The sequence below is a fragment of the Aristolochia californica genome, unplaced genomic scaffold (assembly GCF_029961685.1).
Source record: "Aristolochia californica isolate CCGP_79_NKW_82.1479 unplaced genomic scaffold, dmAriCali1.0.hap1 SCAF_14, whole genome shotgun sequence".
NCBI classification, from domain to species: Eukaryota; Viridiplantae; Streptophyta; class Magnoliopsida; order Piperales; family Aristolochiaceae; genus Aristolochia; species Aristolochia californica.
In genome coordinates this window covers 25,572,029-25,593,688 of record NW_027181815.1, presented here as the reverse complement: position 1 = coordinate 25,593,688, position 21,660 = coordinate 25,572,029, and the positions used below count along the sequence as shown (strand labels likewise).

Here is a 21,660-nt window from a genome sequence, read left to right as displayed (position 1 = left end):
CCTTTGGCTATTGTGCTTTAGTTAGAGGAAACCTGATAATTTGAAAGAGCAAGAAATAGAAAATAATTGTGAGATCCAGTATTGAGGCTAATACAAGGCCATGGCACATGCAATGACTAAAGCGATATAGGTTTTAAGTCACTTACAGAATTGGGATTCAACAAAAATACCCCAATAAAACTCCATTGTGATAACCAAGCAACAATTTAAATTACATTCAATCTGATCTTCCACGAACGAACATAACACATTAAGGTTGACTACCACTTTGTTAGGAAAAAGCTATAAACTAGTATTATAAGCTTTGAGTATATTTCATCCCAAGGTCAAGTTGTTGACATATTCACAAAGTTTGTTGCTTCAAAAACATTGACCACTTCATGCTCCAAGCTAGGAACATATGATGTTTTGTACCACCAGCTTTAGAGAAAGTATTAGAAGACAAGAATGTCATAACTATAATTGTCATATGCTTTAGTTCTTATTTTCAACCCTTAGGATAGAAGGGTATTTATGTAATATTTCACTTTTACATCAATATATAAGGACTAGAGGGAGGATTAGGGTATCACTTTGAACCCTAATCTTCCTCATCAAAACTTTCACCTAGCCTCTCTCTTCTTCTCCCTCTCACCTCGAACCTCTCTCTTCACATCTCTCTTCTCCTCTCACTATCAATATGGAATTCGAAGATTTAACACAATAACACTGCATAACCCCTATATGACTTAGTACATGCATGGTCCATGCCACTTTTAACAAATGCCGATTTTCATGTTCAACTACTCCAATTTGTTGTGAAATAAAAATACACAATAATTAATGATTTATACCATGATGCTGATACAATGCAGCAAACTTATAAATCTTGAATTCGAATACATTGCCTCTTTTCAATAGAGAAAAAGAGGCAATGGCTTGAAATCAAGACCGATTACTATGATACCATGTAAAATAATGGAGGAAAGAGAGTTACAAGAGAAAAGTAATATAGACAGGAAAAGAAAGTTTGAAAGGGGACCGAGAGCAGCTCTTTTTTGCCCCAAAAACTCGAACCCTCATACAAGAACTCCTTATGACTCCATAATTACATGTCCAAACATTAGGAAAATTGGACCATAGACTAATATAAACATGTTGAATCTATTGGTACTTTAACTGATATAGAGACTATGAAATGACCGAACTACCCCTTACATTATATTTAACATTACTCTTACTAAAAAATTCAAAGGCAATCGGAAGTTTTTTTCATAAAAACCACCTGTTTTTCTAAAGCTGTTGGCCAACTACAGTTCAATATATTGCCATCCAATCTTTTCTTGCTGATTTGCAAGTAAAAAACATACTCGATACTGTGTGGTACAAAAGCTCAAGCATCTTGAACATGAAAATAGGCAACCTGGAAGCTACAACCGAGCATGCAAATCATACTTTACAGAGCGGCTAAACTTTGATTTCTCAAAAATCACAATATTTTTGTACTACACAGAAAAAATTACAGTGACTACAAAGAAATAGGACATCCCTGATCTATACTATGGAAACATATTCCGAGAATCATTCTAATTCCAAGCTTCGATATCATCCACCTAATATTTCATGCAGCTAAGGGCCCATCAAAACCTGCATTGCGGCAACAAAAAGAAACCATCTTTAGTTGTCCTTCTATTCTTCTTTTGAGTAAAAACATGGAGAAACAAATAGACAAGGATTTCAAAACAAAGGGAGAACTCCAGTACAATTACCATAAAAGATGCAGTTCCTAGCTAGTGGATCCATAGGGTTTTGACAGATACAATGCAGAGATTTTGAAGGAGTTCGTAAAAGCAGCTTCTAATACATTGAGCAGTCACGACCTATGGTAACCATTATCCAATTCACTATTTGGCACTTGGCTCCATTAGATCTATATCCATCTGTATTGGGGACACCCTATTGTAACATTGCTCATTAATGTAAGGCACAAATCATGTCAAGATTTTCTGCACTTGTAAAAGCATGCTCAAACAGCTATTATGCCATCTTGTATGTTGTGTCAACATCATTGTCTTTGTATTTGTAGCCTAATCTAGAAACAAAAACTTGATAGACTACATGAAAATGATAACTTTTTCACATGCCTACACTGTCCAAAGCAAATGCAACAAATTCTCAGCACATACCTCTTGAGTACATTACACACAACTGTTAGACAATGACTCTCAATCTCGAAGACCAAGCTCAAGCTCGAGTTCATCATCTTCCTCAAACAGTCTCAAAAGACGAGCATGTTGTTCCTCTCTTTTCTTCTTCTGCCATATCTTGAACAAGAATACTGAAAACCCCACAACTGCTAACAGTCCAAGGCAAATGACTAATACGTTTAGCCCCTTGTTGCTCTTAGGAGGAGGAGTTCTCCCAGCATTTTGCCCGTCTTTAGAAGTTGAAGGGTTCCCAGACAAGCCTATGGAGATAGATAAGAGTGTGTTAATCTATGTACAAATCAATAAGTAAAGAACTCCAGTCAAGTGAAGTATTTAATACCTAAGAGAACATAAACATATATACTTTTTTCCTGGTCAGAAACATATGCAAGACAATACCCTAAAGTATGATAAGAGAATATGCTTATGCACCATCTAATCCATACCAAAACTAATGTGAAAGTGATCTATTTTTAACAAGGCTAATGTTGGTCCTTTTGTAAAAAAAAATGTGATGAATATATGAACAAGGAGCAGGTCCTACAGATTCTCTGAAAAGGAACTGCAGTGTCAGTTCCGCAAACATGCATGTTAAATTCTAGGGTTTCATCATTAGAAGACTAGGGTTGAAAAGAAGAAGAGAAGAGAAGTAGAAGAGAGAAAGGAGAGCAAAAGAGGCAAGAGAGAGAGGGGACGACCTAGAGAAGATTAGGGTTTTCTTAAAGGGAAAAGGAGAGCATGTGTATGGCTCTCTCCCTTACTTCATTATTTATAGATGGGAGGGCTGGAAGCCCTAATACATGTAAGGAAAAAAGGAACTCAAAATTTAGCATAATTACACCTTGTGCCACTCCTTCATTTACTTACATAGAATACCACCTCAAACAAGTGAAAAAACATCAAATATTCCCAGCTTGGAATATGTATCAGAGAGAGACTTTGCAGCAATAACCTTTGTAAAGACATTTGCTAATTTGTTCTTGGAGAATATGTATTGCATTGAAATAATACCTGCTTATAACTTTTCCTAAACAAAGTGACAATCTATCTCGATGTGTTAGTCCTTTCATGAAATACAGGGTTGGTTACAATATGAATGGCTGCCTGATTATTACAGTGAATCTACATAGACTTAGTTGCTTGGAACCCGAGCTCGGTCATGAAGGATTTAAACCATAATAACTTATTGCATGTGTCATAACTCTGTATTCGGCCTCAAGACTTGACCTTGCTATAATATTTTATTTCTTACTCCTCCATGTGACCAAATTACCTCCTACAATCGTACAATATCCAAAGGTGGACTTTCTATCATCTGGAGAGCCACCCAATCTCCATCTACAAAACCCTCAATATCAGTATTTCCATGAGATTTAAAAAATAATCTTTGACCAGGATTTTTCTTCAAATACCGAAGAATTCTCTCCAAGACCATCCAATGGAACTGTTGAGGTTGGTGCATGAATTGACTGATAACACTGGTTGAATATGATATATCAAATTTCGTAACTATGAGATAAACCAGCTTCCCAACCGACTGTTGAAACCTGCCAATATCAACATCACTAACAGTTTCCGCACATAGTCGAACATTTGGTTCTATAGGTGTATCAGCTGGTTTACACTCAAGCATCCAAGTTTCCTTTAAAAGATCGAGTATATATTTCCTCTATAACAGAACAATTGTCGTAACTAGATTGAAGGACCTCTAAACCCAATAAGTATTTGAGAAGTCCTAGGCCTTTGGTCTGAAACTCTTTGTTCTAGTCCTTAACTTGTTGAATCCCATTAAGGTCACTACCAGTAATGCCAATGTCATCAACATATACAGCCATGAGAATTTTTCCATGTATGGTGTTTTTTGTAACACCGAGTGATCACTTTTGCATCACTTGAACCCAAGCCGAGTTACTATAGTGGTGAACTTATCAAACCAGGCACAGGGGGATTGTTTCAGCCCGTACATAGCCTTTTCCAATCCACATACCTTCTTCTTATCAACCACATAACCAAGTGGTTGACTCATATTGATCTCTTCCAGCAGATCACCATTTAAAAAAATATTCTTAACATCAAACTGATATATGACCCATTTAAAATTTGCGGCCAGAGAAAAAGAACACAAACGAAATTCATTTTTGCCACCAGGGAGAATGTCTCATCTTAGACAATACGATATGATTTGAGTATAACCTTGTTTTATACCAGGCATTTGTGCCATCAGGATTATACTGATTGTATATAACCAACTACTTTTTGGATGATGAAGGAAATGTAAATTCCCAAGTAGAATTCTTGTACATGGCTCTGATATTTTCATCCGTGGTAGTTTTACATCTCAAATCAATGAAAACCTTTGTATAACTATCAGGGATATGAGGGGATGATACTACAGATAAGAAGGAAACACAACTAGGAGACAAATGGTGAGTGGATACATAATTGGAGATGGGATGAGAAGAGGATGGACGTCTAATAGTAGTGGAATGGGGTTCTTTACGAAAAGTAATGGGACGAGTATCAGATGGTGGTCCAAACTGCACTGGTGAGAGGGAGGAGAAAATACCTCAAGGACATCAAAAGGCTCCACAGGTAGTTGGTCAACAGCCAAATAGGGAGGAGTCTCATCAAGCAAAAGCTAGTAATCCATTGGCACATTAGGCTTGGGCACACCTACAAAAGGTGTAAAACCAGCAGAAATTGGCCATAAAATATGGCACATCTTCAAAGAATGTGACATATGCTATTTAAATAATAAAATATCCTCTTCTGTGTTAGGTGGTCGTAAAAGATGTAATTCTCACATCCTGCTATTTAAATAATAAAATATCTTCTTCTATGTTAGGTGGTCGTGTCCCTATGCTTATTTTGAAGCCAGACTGTAAGCTATTTGATTTACCTCCTCAAGTTTTTAGATCTATTTATTTTATTCATCATGTTGGTCCTCATATTGATAATTGTCTCTTCAAGCTACTCATTGGGTTTTTCTTGTGTATTCCAACATCAATATTATGATCCTACTTCTCGCAAAGTTTATGTCTTTGTTGTATCACTTTCTTTGAGGATCCACCTTAATTTTCGTCTTTTGATATCTTTCCTTCCCAAAGTAATCTATCTCTTAAATAATTCATACCTATTTTTTGTCACAGATGTCCCAAGGAGCAATCCACCCCATGACAACTGAAGTCATTACAAGCGTATTAAATTAGGTATGTATGTCTACATCCATCACCAATGAAGGACCAAGGACAGGTAACAATGACTCCCAATCCTTTATTGCCCCCACCATCCACCTCCATGCCTACAAAACCAATTGCGAATGACCTTGATTTTCCTATTTACCTTAGGAAAGGCAAACAATCCGAAACCCAACATCCAATTTCTTGTTATGTGTCTTTTGATTTTTTTTCCTCAATATAGATCATTGCCTTGTCTTTGTCAAGTATTTTTATTTCCTACTAAAGTGCAGGATGCCTTAACTTCACCCAAGTGGAAAAGGCCATGGATGAGAAAATGAATGCCTTGGTTGCTTACAAAACATTGATCTTGATTAATTTGCCTCTTGGGGCTATTGTCATTAGTTGTAGATGAGTTTATACAATTAAGTACAATATTGAGTGCACTATGGAACGATATAAAGCAAGGTTGGTGGCTAAGGATAACTCATACATACGATTTAGATGTCTTTAACACTTTTTCTCCTATAGCTCGTCTTAGTACTATTCAAATCTTGGTTTTGGTAGTGAACACAACCTAGTCTTTTTACTAGCTTGATAATTTTTTGAAAAAGTGATGATTTTATTGCAAAAAAAAATATATATATGTATATATACATTAAGGAAGACCTCCCCTTACAATAAGATATTGGAGGGAGGTTCCAAGCTTAGCACAAGAGTCAGCAATAGAATTAGCGTAACAGGGTAGACTAGACCAAATACATGAAATCGAAGAAGAGAGATCCAAAATATCCAGGAAAGTACCCCAATAACGCCAAAGGGGTGACGAGGGAGTAGAACACCAACCAATGACCACCTTAGAGTCTCTCAATGATGAGGGGCTTCTAAAATGATCGTGATAAATGTGAAGGTCGTGGAGAAGCACAAAAATTTCAATAGTGGTAGAGTCTGCAATACCCAAAGGTCCAAAATATGAGATGAAAAGAGTACCATCAAAATCCCATAATACTTTGCCAAAAACCATCACCCCCGGATTGCCAATAGCATGGCCATCAAAATTGAGCTTAAGGTAGCCCTCGTCAAGGGAGGTGACGGGTTTTGGCAGAGTAGCCCTCGTAGCCCTTGTCATGGGAGCTTAAGGATTGCCAGCATGCAACCATGGGAGGCGAGGCGGGAATGAACATGAGGGCAATCGCACGCCAATTGGTGCAAAGAGGGACATTCTTCAAGCAATCAAATTCCTTATTAGTGTGCAGCCAAGTGGAAATGAGACCAATGGAGTAGGAAATGACCTTGATAGTGGTCGTGTAGTACTTGCAATTGTATCTACAGTTATTTCATTCCCTCCAAATACACCAAAGGATGTGGGCGGTACAAGCCGAGCAAAGAAGTCTGCCTAATTTGAGTAGCATAACAAATTTTGCCAAAACTTGTAGTCGGCTTTTCCAGCTACAAGGTATTTTAGTGAAATCATATTTTTGGTGCCCCTGAGCAACGAGATGGGCTCTGCTAGAGCTTGTTGTAGGCTTTTAGAGTTATGAGGCAGTTCAACAAAATCATTTTTTCATTTTTTTATGTTTCAAGGTAGCGAAAAAAATTTGCTGAAGTTTGTAAAAGATGACTTTTTGTCCTTGATCACCACGAAGATTTGCATGGTGGAAGACTCAAGAGGATTTCCTACCCTTGAATACATTCAGATATCAAAGTTTTGAGTGAACTTAAATACTTGAAAGAATGTTTTTCCCATTTGTTTGAAGCTTGGAGTTTCAAGGATAACGTTTTGCCCCCAAGTTTACTTAAGACTTGGATTTTGGAGGAGTTTTGCACCCCCAAGGTGCTTGGATCTTGGATTGGAAAGACAATGCTTTTGCCACTGAGTTTGTTGATAGTTTGACATTTTGGAGGAGTTTTGGCCCCAGGTTTCTTTCAAGTTTGAGGACAATCTTCTTCCCTCAAATTTGCTTGAAGTTAGGATTTTGAGGTCAACTTTTTCCTCCCAAATTTTCTTAATATTTTGGACAAATTTCCCCCTTGGTTTGTTGGATTTCGGGGACGACCGTGTACCCTAGATTGGCTTGAAATTTGGATTTCGAGGGCAATTTTCTAACCCCCATATCTGATTCCTAGAGTTTTAGAGATAACTTCTTTTTGCCCTTAAATTTGTTAGAATTAAAGTTTTGGAGGAATTTTTTCCCCCACGTAATGTGCACTGAAATAGACTTCCTATAGTGACTTCGAGTTGCACTGATTTTGATTTAGTAATATACATGCTCTAAGTTATTTTAGCACAAATTCTTCAAGTGTGACAAACAACAGCGAAGATTACTTCTAAACTTGCCTTCATGGAAGCTTCCTATTGGGCTTTTGGCAAGGAATAAGTTTGTTTTGCCTTTTGCTTTCTATTTTGGACAAACTTGCATTTTGAAAAAAAGTAAGTCTAGATTTTCCACCGCTATTGGTTTAGATGTCCCAAGGCAATTTTGAAAGAAGCTATGATCAAAGTGCTTGAACTTTTTTTTTTGTAATAAGATGCACAAAGTGCTTGAACTTGTCATAGAGTTTTTTGATCTTTGGTAGAGGAAGCTGACTTCTTGGCCTTCGAGTTGTGTGTCTTCACCACTATCATTTTAAAGACTTGTGACAAAGTTTGAAGTTGCTCATTCATCCAACGAATTAAGGATTATTACACCTAGTTCAATAAGCTCAAGGATCTTCTCTTTCAAGGTGAAAAACATTCTTTTGTCGGATGTCCAATTATTTTTTACTTGTAAAATCATGGACCATTTGTTCTACCAACTTCTCATCACAGCTTAGGACTTGGAAGATTTATCACCTTTTGTTCAAGAAGTAATTTTAGCATTTCAAGAATGCCCTCATGTAGAAAGGATATTTCTTTCCCCATCTTTCCTACAGAGTGAAGTTTAGCCCACCCAAGACTTGCTTTACTAGAGAAAACAACTTTTTTTTTTAAAATAGTGCTGAATTATATTAAAAAGCTACAAAGAGCTGAATTTCATGGTGGAGGACTGTCCCAAACAATGAGAGATTGCAGGGAGATAGGACGTAGTCTCACCTTGAGGCGAACCTGTATAAATCTTGTGTTTTTGTGCTTGATTATTTCTTTTTCTGCAATTATTATTGCTCTCATTAGTATTAAATTAGGGCGTCTAATTCCTAACAAACCGATCTAGGGAAGACAACTTTTAGTGCAATTGCTATGCAAACAACATGAGCTTCATCAAATAGTCTCAACATCAAGTTTTGACTCTTTCTCTGGCTTTTGGGATTCAAAATTGGCATGTTGTCATTTTCTTCTGAAGTAATCAACATCTCCATATTGTAGTTTTGTTGCTAGCTCTTGGAAATCTTTTAACTTCTTACTATGAAAAAATAGAGCAAATCTCAATCAAATTCCTTTAGTGCACATTTTAATTTCCATATCAGTTGAGAAACTTGTGTTATATTTGTAGTTCGAGCTCAAGTTCCATCAACAGTTGATATAATCAATCACTTTTTCATCCTTTCACTACTTGACATTGGTGAGTTCCAATAAAGTGACATTGCGACAAGTGTTGTAAAACCGAGTTAGGAACTCATTTTCAAGTTGTTGCCAACCATTGGTTGATTTTAGAGACAATTCAACAAACCATTCAAAGGTGTTTCCCTTTGGTGAACAGCTAAACTGCTTCACCAATAAGTCACCATCTGTTATGGCATTGTTGAAAGTTTCACTAAAATGGGAACATGGTGTTTTAGTTTGCAATTTCCATCAAATTGTTGGAATTTTGGCAACTTGTACTCGAGTGGCATTCACAAGGCTTGAATTCTTTTGTTGTAAGACCTAATGTAAGCTTGGGACGTTCATTGTGCACCATTTGTCAATTGCAGGTTTTGAACAACATTTTAAATTATTGACTTGAAAAAGTCCATTAATAAGGTGCCTCCCTCTACGAGTTGAAGAACTTGTTCACTTGTTGTTGGAACAAAAATATGTCTTCTGGAAGAGGATCTTTGGGATGAGAAGATTCTCCAAGATTTATCTTCAATGCCTCAATTTAGGATAGAGTTGCACAATTTGACGATCTCTTGCCCTAATGTTCTCGTCCCTTTCCTTCATCGGTTCTTATACCTCTACAACTTGCTCCTCCAAGATTTACGCTTGTCCCACTATAACGTATACACTTACTTTTAGAGATGTTTGTTATGGCAAGTTGCAGTATTTTTTGCATCTTTCTGAGAAAAAAACTATTACAATGCCCCTCATATTGCTTGACCATTACTTACACCATTGTGGGGCTTGAAGGATGAAAGAGATTTTTTGATAGAACGTCAAGGTGAAGTTATTCATCTATAGTTGCTACAAACATAGTTGCCCCAAGATTAGCATGGTATACAATATTTTTTGCACATTCAGAAGCCTTGAACTCTTTGTTTTCTTCCATTTTAGGGTATAGTTGCAGCATTGGTAGATTCTTCCTCATTGATCGAGTGACTCGACCAGATTAAGTAGCTAATGTAGTGCTTGAAGGAACCCCTTTGTTTTGCTTTGGTAGCACAGTGACAGGTTGTGTGTCTGAGTAACCTCATTTGACTTGGATGGGCAGCAACTGAATCTACTTTGTTTGGCTTTGGCAGCTCCATGATGTGTGTCTGATTACCTCCTTTTACTTAGATGGGTGCCAACTGGATTTGCTTTCTCTGGATTTGGCAAGCTTAGATCTAAGTTTGTGACCTTGAGATCATAACTTATTTGTGCCATAAGATGCCATGATTTTAGGGCTGATTTTTTTTCTAGAATTTGTGGAGAAAGATATTAGAGGCAAAGATATCCCATTGAGCAATCCAAAAATGTTGACATACAAAAGAACTGATCCCTGAAAAGACACGATTGTAAGTACAACAACAAAGGAAAGTTACAAGATTTCAGGTTATGTGAGGTCTGATCTCTGTCGAGTTCTTTTATTTGATATCCACAAACAATGTTTGTTGGTCACAAAGCTGATCCAATGGCAAGATTGGTCTACTTGATCAGCTAGGGATTTGTGCTTGTTGCTAGCGTTTTATGATGTGTAACAAGGGAATTGTGATCTCACTTACGTTTGATGATCCAAGGAGAGATGACAGAACAGGGCAAAGTGCTTGCTTGTTGCAAGCTCCGTAATAGCTTTAGAAAAATTCAATAGAGCTGCAGCAAAACTTTTGTACTTGTTGCAAACTCTATGAGGATTTTTAGTAGGGTTTCTAGGTTTACTAGGTTTTGGACCTCAAGTGGGTTTTGTAGAGTTTCTCTTTTTCTGAATCTCTAGCTCTAGCAATTTCTCTAATGATTTCACCTCTCTTCCCTAAAAGCTCTCTTTCCTAGAAAATTGGCCTCCATTCATAAGGCAATGGTGGGTGGCTGAACCACCCACCTTTTTCTCCTCCATTTTATCTTCTCCATCTTTGATCATTTTTAATCCATGGGGAATGTATCAACATATTAAGTCATTAATTGACTAACATTTTTGTGCTTTTAAGCTTTCATGTGTCACCTTATTTGTCCTCTCCTAAAGGTGTCATGTGTCAATGATGTCTCACCTCTGCTTAGGTGGCAACCTCTAGCATTGTTACATGTTGGCAATATGCCATCTTTTTTGCTTATGAAATTCTCCTCTAATTGGATTTTGACAGTGGTCATGTACTATCAGCTTCATCTGAATCATTGATCATAATCAAAATCATGCTTTGAATATCTAGTTTATCTTCAATAATGGTCTCATGCTATTAGCATGAGCATGATCATGGTCGTTAATCAGAGTTGATCAAATTCTATGTTTACAGTTAACTAAGCCTAAAGACCGGTAGGAAGTAAAAGTCTTTTGCAACTGCAACTGCAACTTGCAAGGTTTAACAAACAACTAATCAAAGTTAAACATACTATGCAGTTGCAACTTCACAGGAATGTTTTTTAAATTGTACAATCAACCTCATGGCATTTGAAAGTAACGTGTGACACGAATCATGAATTGAAAGAGCATAAAGCATGCATATAAACATATATCCCTATGAGGTTGAATGATCAATACACGTCAAAAGCAACAGTGACTAACAAGAAGAAGATTAACTGATTCTATTACACACACACACACACACATATATATATATAACAAGGCCGACTGCTGCCACTGATTTTTCTATAATTTTACTTTAAAATGGTGGCAAGTAAAGGTAAAGGATAAATCAAGGAGAGGTTATCCTCTCATTTGTTCGCAACTTTTAACAGGATGACAATATCACGAAAGTAGACAGAACAACAGATAATGGTACTCTTTTCATGCATGAAACCGAAATCAAACCTAAACAGGAAAGTGGACAAAAATAGATAAACAAAAAAGAGAGAAAAAACAGCTAGCCCCATGATTCTAAAACAATCTCAGCCGAATCGCTTTGTAGTTTCTTGAGAGACACTCTCACCAAAATACGCCACGATTTTCACCAAAAATGAACGGTAACTCAACAAGAAAATAAAAGTTCGGTTGACATTTCAAAAGAACTGGACCCTCAAGGTCCTATTGAGTGGTTCTATTCACAAAGACTCGGAGAATTTTCGTCGAATTTTACGAAAATGAAAGGAACAATAGGTTTTTCCGGAGATCTGAAAAGAGGAATCGGCACAAACCTGTGATAATTTGCAGAGAAACCAAAAGGAAGAAGATGAGATGCCGTAGCGATCTAGACAACTCCGGTTTTACGGTCATCTCTCTTGCTCGTTCTTTCCGATTCTTCCTGGTCAGGTGTTTTATGGAACGAGGAATAACTTTGTATGGATACACGCCTGCCCGCTTCTTTTAATTCCCCAATTTGAAACGACGGGAAGGTAATTCAAGTGGATAGTCACCGTCGGATCTTTGTGACCGAGTGTCGACAGCGCAGGTGCCGGCCCCAGCATCTGTCAGAATAATGCCCGTCATTAAGGGGGCTGACTCTATTAATAACGAAGGAGAGAAGATACCCTCCTTCCAATTTTTATTTGTAAAAAAAAATTGGCAATGAAAATATAAGATGATCAATTGATCAACTTATTCAAGGCAATTCTAACAAGACAAAGTCCAAATATTTTCAACATTCTTACCATTTGGAAGTATCTTAAGTTGGGATATTGTTTTTGTTGATAGTTGCAAGGTTTGTATACTACTTATCCTTCTTTTAGAGTGGTTTGTCGCATTGAGACGTCGATTTCAAGGACATGAATGACCAAGAAGATAAACTTTCTTGCATTAGTATAGTTTTAAGTAATAATCAAGGATGGTTTTTTCCTGGAGTATGGAAGTTAAATTCGGTATGTGTTTTATTATTATCTGTTGTTAATTCTTGGTGGCCTATCTATCAGCTTAATGTGAAAAACTACAGAAGTCTTTATATGGCCTGAAACAATTTCCTTGTACTTGGTTTGACAAGTTTAGTCATGCAATGTTTTGGTTTGGGTTTACCATATGTTTTGCAGATCATTTAATCTTTGTCAAGAACACTACAAAAAGAGTTATTTTGCTATGTATGTGGATGATATTATTTTGACAAGTAGTGACATAGACAATATAAGTCAAGTTAAACACAAAATATGCAGTGAATTCAAAACAAAGGATTTATGATGCTTCAAATATTTTTTTGGTATTGAAGTCTTCCTGTCCAAGCAGGATATTGTTTTGTCATAGAGAAATATATGTATTTGACTTACTTAAGGATACAGGAATGATGGGTTGTCACAGGGAAGCTAATTTATCTTATTGTGACCAGACCAAATAGTTTCTTTGCAGTTAGTATTGTTAATCAATATATGCATCTCTTATATAAATATCATGGTCATCTTAATGTTGAAAGTTTTGGTGATCCAGATTGGGTTAGATCTCCAAATGATAAAAAATCCACTTTTGGGTATTGTACTTTGGTTGGAGGTAATTTAGTTACATGAAAGAATAAAAAACAAAATGTTGCTGCAAGGTCCAGTGTCGAGTCTAAATAAAGGGTTATGGCTCATACAATAATTGAACTTCTATGGATTAGATCTCTCCTAGCATATTGGGATTCAATAAAACAGATCTCATAGAACTTCACTGTGATAATCAAGCGATCATCCATATTGCCTTCAACTTAATCTTTCATAAAAGAACAAAGCATATCGAAGTTTTCTACCACTTTGAAAGAGAAAAATTACAAATTAGCATTATATGTCTTAAACATGTCTCACCTCAAGAGCAAGTTGCTGACATACTCACAAAGCCAGGTAACCTCAAAAGTTCTGACCACCATATGCACTAAGTTAGGAATCCATAATGTCTTCTCACCACCAGCTTGAGGGGTAGTGTTAGAAGATATGAGTGAACTTGGGTTGGCATTATTATAAAAAGATTATTAGATTTTTTGTTTTTATCCTCACTTATAAGGATGAAGGCCATGGATGTAATATTTAGCTTTCGATCTTTGTAAATAAATCTTAAAGAGGATGATTAGAGATGATCTTATAACCCTAATCCTTTCTCTCTTTCCCAATGTGTCTACTCTCCTCATCTAACCAAATAGTCCCTCTCTCCTTCTCTCATTTTCTTCTTGTCTTCTTCCTTCGCCTCACATTACATACACTATTATCATAGAATCCTAAAAAACAACAATTTACATTATAAATTGCAAGTGTGCCCATAATGGATGAAGCTTCCAGGAGAACATATGACTCATGAACTTTTGAGGAAGATAGTAAAATGCTTGATTTGCTCATTGAGCAAGTCAATTTGAGTAACAAATTGCCAAATGGAGTTTGGAAACATGAAATTTTCATTGAGTGTGTCAAAAAATTTAATGACGACACATTGAACAAAAAGACGATTGAATAGTTGAAAATCCGCACGAGGACTTGGAAGTAAACCTCTTAGATTGTGAAACTTGCCTCAACTCTAGTAGCTTTGGGTGAAATCCAATAACTCAAAGAGTCATTGTAAGTAATACAGTGTTGCAAGAATACATCAAGGTCAGTAAATGTAACATAGAAAGTTATGTTTGTTGCATTATTAATCAGGATTTTAAGTTTTCTAAGAGAGAACTTTTCTTGTAGGAGCACAGAGAAGCCAATAAATATAGGCGGGAAGGTTGTCCACTATATGAAAAATTGGATTTAGTTGTTGGAAATTATATTGCCATGGGGACATGTCAAACATGCATTGAGCTAGAAGAAAACCTCCCTCATATAGTAGAAGAGGCAATGATTGAGGAGATAGATGAAGATGGTACAATGAGGGAGATCCTTGAGTCATTGCCTAGAGGTACGAAGTCTACAAATGAGGCTAGTGGAAATGGCAAAGCATCATCAGATCCCAAGTTTGAAAGTTCTTCTACTCGTCGTAGGAAGAGATCCCATCGATGTCATGACAATGTTTAAATGGTTGTTGATGCTATTAATAGTATGCCATCAGTCCTTGTAAGGATCTTTAGTCCCATAGATGTCGATGCAAATATTCCATGGTACGGATCTCTTTTAGAAGTACCTGACTCGTCAGAGAAGTCAAATTTTGTGTCACAAAGTTGCTTGACACCAAAGATAAGAAATATATGTTTGTCAAAATGACACCAAAAGAGCGGTATGATTGGTTAATATATAAATTTAATGAAATATAACAGACTAACACAGTTGTTGACTGTGTTAACATTGATTTATAAGACACATTAGATTTTGTATGAATGATATTGATTAATGAGTATTTGTGGTTAATATAGGAATGTGTTTGTTGCTAATACGTGGATATGTTTGCGCTTAAGACATGGATGTGTATATGGATAAACATTGACGTGAATGTGGGCATAATATGAATGCATTTTTTTGGTTATGACAGGAGGGCAGAGAATTATTTGTTGATATGATTTAATATTTGTGTTCAATACTTAGATGTTGAGACTTATTTGATCGTACAAGTTGTGTTTTGTCGTTCAGACATAGATGCTCATTTGTGTTTGACTCATGTTTTCATTATTGAATGTCCAATATTATAGGTACCCATGGATAATCTATCACACAGTGAAAAAAAATTATTTGTATTGCAAGTTACAAAGTTGTGCTTGCTCTTGTAAGTTACTACTTACATCATTGTATTGTGCGAGTGTAACATTCTTATGGTATGGGTGGTCCATAATATTTTTTAAAAAATATTAGAAAGATCACCTATTAAATTTTAAAAGTTTACACAGTGAATCAATTTTTTTTTTTCAAATTGGCTGAAATCTTGAAAAATAGAGGACTTTTATTTTATACAAGGATTATATTTGTGGAAGAACAACTTGCATATTTTTGACTCATTGTTAGTTAACAACAATCATACAATGTTACCTCAGAGATGCTTGATAAATCAAATTGGACCATTAGTACGTATTTTAATAAGGAGTTAAGATGTTATTGTCAAATTATATTGATTGCATCAAATGACCTTCAAGACGTACACATTCAAATTTTTTGAATAATAACATCTATTATCCTTACTTTAAGGTAAATATAAAGTCATTTGATGAAAAATTTTAAGTTAATATCAAAATATGTTTGTATCAATGAAATTTGTATCATTAAGATTGTATTGGTGTCATTGATGGTACTTATATTAAAACACATATCATGTTTAATCAACAAACAAGATTCTGGAACAAGAAGGGTTTCCTCATCATGTACATTTGACATACAATTCGCTTATATACTTGTTGGATGAGAGGGATCAACAATTGATTCACGTGTATTGAAGTCAGCGTTAACAAGACGAGATCTCACTTCTCTCTAATCTATTGTCATGTATAATTATTTTCAATTAATTTGTCAAATATATCTATTATTGTAGGCAAATATTATGTGGAAGATATTGAATATGCAAATCTTTCAGGGTTTTTGGCTTCAAATCGAGGGACTCATTATCATTTGCAAGAATTTGGAGAAATGCTCCTATAGATGAAATAAAATTATTCAACCGAAGACACTCATCTTCACAACTACTATTGAGAATACTTTTGGGGGTTTAAAAACTCATTTCAAAATATTAAAATATGCTCTCTTTTGACTTTTGATGTCCAAGTAAAAATTGTGATTGTTTGTTATATATTGCATAATTATATATGCAAAGAGGATTACATGGATTTATTTGAATATGAAGATGATGATTCAAGTGATGTTTATGGTCAAGAAGATTAATTAAGGTAACACTACAAATGAAAATGAAGATAGTGATTATAGCTAGGGGTGGCTTTGAACCGAGCCGGCTCGGTTCGATTTGTTATCTCTCGAGCTCAAGATCAGAAATCGACTCGTTTAAATTAACGAGCCGAGCTCAACCAGAGCCAGGTTCGACTCGTTAATTTAATGAGCGACGAGTCAAGAATCGGGGGGATTTGGAAAATTTTTGGGAGTCTGTCTCGGGACAGGAAGAGACCCGGGGGGGGGGGGGGGGGGGTGCGCCATTCGTTCCTTCAGCCACAACGCCGCACAGAACTCCCCGATATTCCTTCTCTCTTCTCTCGTCGTCGATTTACCGCCGAAATCGGTCGACCTCGCTGCCGTCATTCGCCCTTCCGGGCAACCCACCGCCCGTCTCGGTAGCACCGAGACAACCTAAGTTCAAGGGTGAAAATTATTTCCCCCCTTGGACGCGTCGTCCCGCTCAATGTGTGAATTCGCACGTGCGGACTTTTTTATTAAAAAAAAAAAACTCTACATCCTATTCAGACAATGTGATTCCATCCACCCCAGCCGCTACCCTATCCTTCCTTCGGACAATGCAATTCCGTCCGCCTCTAGTGTCGTTGCTCTTCCATCGGACGAGGCAATTCCGTCCGCACTAACCGTTTTCAGTGTCGTTGCTCTGCCACCTGACGATGAAATTTCGTTTGCACTAGCCGCCTCCCATGCCGCTGTTTTGCCACCTGACGATGAAGTAATTTTAATATTTTTAACGACATTAAGTAACTAGAACCGGAAGAGTATTTTCTATCTGACAATAACTAATTTTATTTTTTTGTTTTTGTCATAGGTGGAGATTTTGCTCTTGCAGGGATGTATATTATTTTCTAGCATGAAGAGAAACAACTATAGTTTGTAAATTTATAATGGATTTATAGATTTTATTTGGGTGATTGTAAATTGATAGTGATATTTCATTTAATTTTGTTGTGTTTGATTATTGTATGAAGTTTATTCATAATGTTATGCAGTGTATGGAGTGTTTAGATTAGTTTATGGAGTGTATGGAGTCTATAAAAAAATTTATGAAGTGTTTATGAATGTATAGACAATTTTATGGAGTGTTTATGCAGGTATTATGTATATAGATTATGCCCAATTTTAAGTAGAGGTCATGCCAAATTTTATACAAGTATTATATACATAGATTATGCTCAATTTTAAGTAGAAGTCATGCCCAATCTTATACATGTATTATATATATAGTTTATGCCCAATTTTATGTAGAGGTCATGCCCAATTTTATGTAAAATGTATGCATAATTTTATATATAATTTATTTGATATATATTTTTTGAAAAATTTTAAATGTATGTTGAAGCTCGAAGCTCGGCTCGAACTCGATTAAAATTTTTGGGCTCAAGCTCAATATCAATTTTAAACTCGAGACGAGGCTCGACTTGAAGCTCGGCTCAAAATATTTAAATCAAGTTCGGCTCAAACATAGGCAGATTCGGGCTCTGCTCGGCTTGATGTCACCCCTACTGATGATTTTGAGGATGAAGAGGACACACAAAGAAGTACTTAGAGGGAGCATGCAACACTATATGTAAGAACATCATATTGTTTAGATAAATTAGCAATTCATATGTGAAAAAATTATTAACTATCATATTTTACTAAAAATAAATATTTTAGGTTGTATTTGACATGTACAACTGTAGGTTTTTATATTAAATATTTAAATGAGTTATATTTGTGTTTATTTTTTTATTATTATGTTATTTCTTTAGCGCTTTGGATAATGATTCTATTATATTTTATTACTAGTTTAAGAGTGAGAATTTAAACACTATAAAATAAAAATTTTATTACCTATTTTGATATTATAAAATTATGCATTTATTTAATTATTATAATATATATTTAATTAATTAAATAATCTAAAATTAAATTTTTATTATTTATTAATTCATCACAAGTTAAAATCTATCTTATTTTGTTGATAAAAAATTAAGTACAACTATCTAATAAGAGTTAATAGACTAATTTTATATAATAAAATATTGTTTTATATAAATTAATGATGATTAATAATATATTTAATCACTAGTTTAAGAGTGAGAATTTAAAGACTATAAAATAACAATTTGATTAACTATTTTGATATTATAAAATTAAGTATTTTTTAATTATTTTTTTATATATTTAATTAAATAAAAAATAATTAAAATTTAATTATTTATTAATACATCACAAATTAAAATCTATCTTAATTTATTAATAAAAAAGGTAAGTACAACTATCTTATAAAAGTTAATAGACTAATTTTATATAATAAAATATCATTTTATATAAATTAATGTTGGTTATTATTTTATTTAATTACTAGTTTAGGAGTGAGAATTAAAAAATTGTAAAACTTACAATTTGATTAACTACTTTAACATTATTAAATTAATCATTTTTAATTATTTTAATTTTATGTATTTAATTAATTAAATAATCTTAATTCAAGTTTTTAATTATTTATTAATTCATCACAAGTTAAATCTATCTTATTTTATTAATCAGAAGTTTAGTACAACTATATTATAAGAGTTAATAGACTAATTTTATTTAATAAAATAATTTTTATATAAATTAATGATGGTTAATATTATATTTAATTACTAGTTTAAGAGTGACAATTTAAACACTGTAAAAATAATAATTTAATTAAATATTTTATTTTGTAAAAAATAAGTATTTTTTAATTATTTTATTTATATATTTTTATTTAATTAATTAATACTAATTCAATTTTTATTATTATTTATTAATTTGTCACAAGTTAAAATTTATCTTTTAGTTTATTAATAAAAAAGTTTAAGTAAAAGTTATAAGCTATATCTATCAAAATATTTAATTAATAAAATAGGTAGAGACTAGCCTATAAGAGACTAGTTGGTACTTTGGTAATGGTTAATGAATTAGCAAAAGTTTTATGAGATGGGGATAACTAGGCATAAGAAAGAACTTGAGAGAGTACATAAGGTGTCCCGGATGTGGTGACCACCCTGGAGGCAAATGATTGTTCAGGTTGTGATGGTAGACTCGCTTCCACATGAACATCTTGAAGTTAGCTGGGTCGCTTAATTGGTGTGGTAGAGAGGTCACGAGTAGGGGGTAGTATGGGAGAGGGAGAAGATATATGGAGGAAAGAAGTATTATCAACATTTGCAATTTCATGACTTTTTTATTGAGTTGGTGTGTTTGGTATAGGGTCATCATAAAAAGCATACATTATAGGAGGAGGAATCATGAGACTTTTATTTGCAGTAGAAATGTGATTAAGAAGGAATTCCGTAGTTTAACTCACTAATTATCCAGTTGGTTATTATTCTTACAGCACAGGATATGCTTCGGTTATATGGTCGTTAGTGATGGATAATTGAAAAATATGTGATTTGGGGAGAAAATAGAAGATAAAAAGAGTTCTGGAAGAGGGTTAGCTTTGGTGCCTTAAAATCCGAGCCAAAAAGGCTCTTCCAGCTTCTTTATAATCAAGGTTTAAGTGAAAATTTTCAAAAGGAAAAAAATACCCCTCAATACTCAAAATTACATATCTCCTAAAATACATGTCTAAACTGAATGAAAATGTGATTAGAAATAAAATATGACATTCTCTATCTAATAGCCATACTATAAGAGAAAAATGTAAAGTAGAAAATATAGGAAATGATCAAAATACCCTTACACTTGTATTTTAACACTCCCCCTCAAGCTGGAGAGTAGATTATAAACAATCCCAGTTTGTCACCAAAGGATACATGTTCACGTCTCCCCGAAGGCTCGGTAAATATATCTCCCAACTAATCTGACGACTTTACAAAAGCAGTTACCACCTTCCCTTGCATAACTGCATCTCTAGTGAAGTGGCAATCAACCTCTATATGTTTCGTTCTCTCATGGAATAAAAAGTTGTTGGCAATAAAAATGGCTGCTTGGTTATCACAATTCATAACCATAGGGTCAGGTAACGTAAAACCAAACTCAAGAAGCACAGACTTAATCCACATAAGCTCACTAATAGTATGAGCAATTGCTCGATACTCGACATATGCACTGGACCTAGCCATAATTATTTGTTTATTACTTTTCTAGCTTATCAGGTTGCCTCCAACAAAACAACTATAGCCTGATGTAGAACGTCTATCCATCTTATACCTAGCATAATCGGCATCAGACTACCCAAGTACATCAACTTTCCCATTCTGAGTATATAGAAGAGCTTTTCCAGGTGGACCATTCACGTACTTTAAAATCTTCCAAGCAGCTTCTAAATGGACTTTCTGAGGATTTTCCATGAATTGGCACAACTCCCTCAACAAATGAGATATTCGGCCTGGTAACTGTAGCATAGATCAGTTTACCTATTAACTGTCAGTATTGACTTTTATCCTTGAGTGTAGGACCCTGGTGTCATATGGATTATGATTAACTTCCATGGGTGTGTCTATGGGTTTAGCACCTAATAAACCATACTCCTGTAACATATCCAATATATATTTTCTCTGAGAAAGAACAATACCTCGCTTGTTATGAGCGATTTTAATGCCAAGGAAGTACTTGAGAGAGCCCAAATCCTTTGTCTGAAAATGTGTGGCCAGATATTGTTTAACTTCTGTAGTACCATCAAAATCATCACCAGATAACACAATGTCATCTACATAGACAACCAAAACCATTATACCAGTCTTCCTTTTAAGTAGGAACATAGAATTATCACAATGACTCCTATAGAACCCAAATTGTAGTACCACACCACTAAAATTTTCAAACCAGGCCCGTAGACTTTGTTTAAGTCTATAAATAGCCTTTTGCAACTTACACACCTTTCCTATCTCCCCCTGAGCAACATACCCAGGAGGAGCTACATTTGGGAAGCAAAAGCAGGCTATGACATACTCAATTCAGGATTGGAGGTCATTGAGTAGACCACTTTGAATTATTCATGTCATAAAAATAAACCTGCTTAATTGTTAATTTAAAGTTAAAAAATTGTTTATCATGGAAGTGACCTTTGCAAAAAACACACTATGTCACATATTTTTGGTTATCGAGAAGATGTTGTCAATGA

At 34.9% G+C, this 21,660-nt stretch overlaps 1 protein-coding gene and 1 long non-coding RNA gene across 2 annotated transcripts; both read right to left on the bottom strand.

Annotated features, from left to right (window-relative positions):
* Positions 1 to 1,281: 1,281 nt before the first annotated feature.
* On the bottom strand, positions 1,282 to 12,189 carry LOC137950791 (uncharacterized). The gene is made up of 3 exons (XR_011112001.1): positions 12,021 to 12,189; positions 2,166 to 2,446; positions 1,282 to 1,626 (listed from the first exon to the last, which is right to left on the bottom strand). It is a non-coding gene; the product is annotated as an uncharacterized lncRNA (long non-coding RNA).
* An 8,578-nt stretch (positions 12,190 to 20,767) lies between these two features.
* On the bottom strand, positions 20,768 to 21,268 carry LOC137949455 (uncharacterized mitochondrial protein AtMg00810-like). The gene is made up of 2 exons (XM_068795503.1): positions 21,023 to 21,268; positions 20,768 to 20,932 (listed from the first exon to the last, which is right to left on the bottom strand). Exons 1-2 carry the CDS (start codon positions 21,266 to 21,268, stop codon positions 20,768 to 20,770), a joined length of 411 nt encoding a protein of 136 aa, XP_068651604.1.
* Positions 21,269 to 21,660: the final 392 nt, after the last annotated feature.

Bases quoted from the DNA above. Each gene is read 5' to 3' on its own strand.
- LOC137949455 (XM_068795503.1), bottom strand. From the start codon at position 21,268: ATGGTTTTGGTTGTCTATGTAGATGACATTGTGTTATCTGGTGATGAT. The intron at 20,933-21,022 runs GTTAATCATAAT...TCTATGCTACAG, and splicing joins CCATAGACACACCCATGGAA to TTACCAGGCCGAATATCTCA.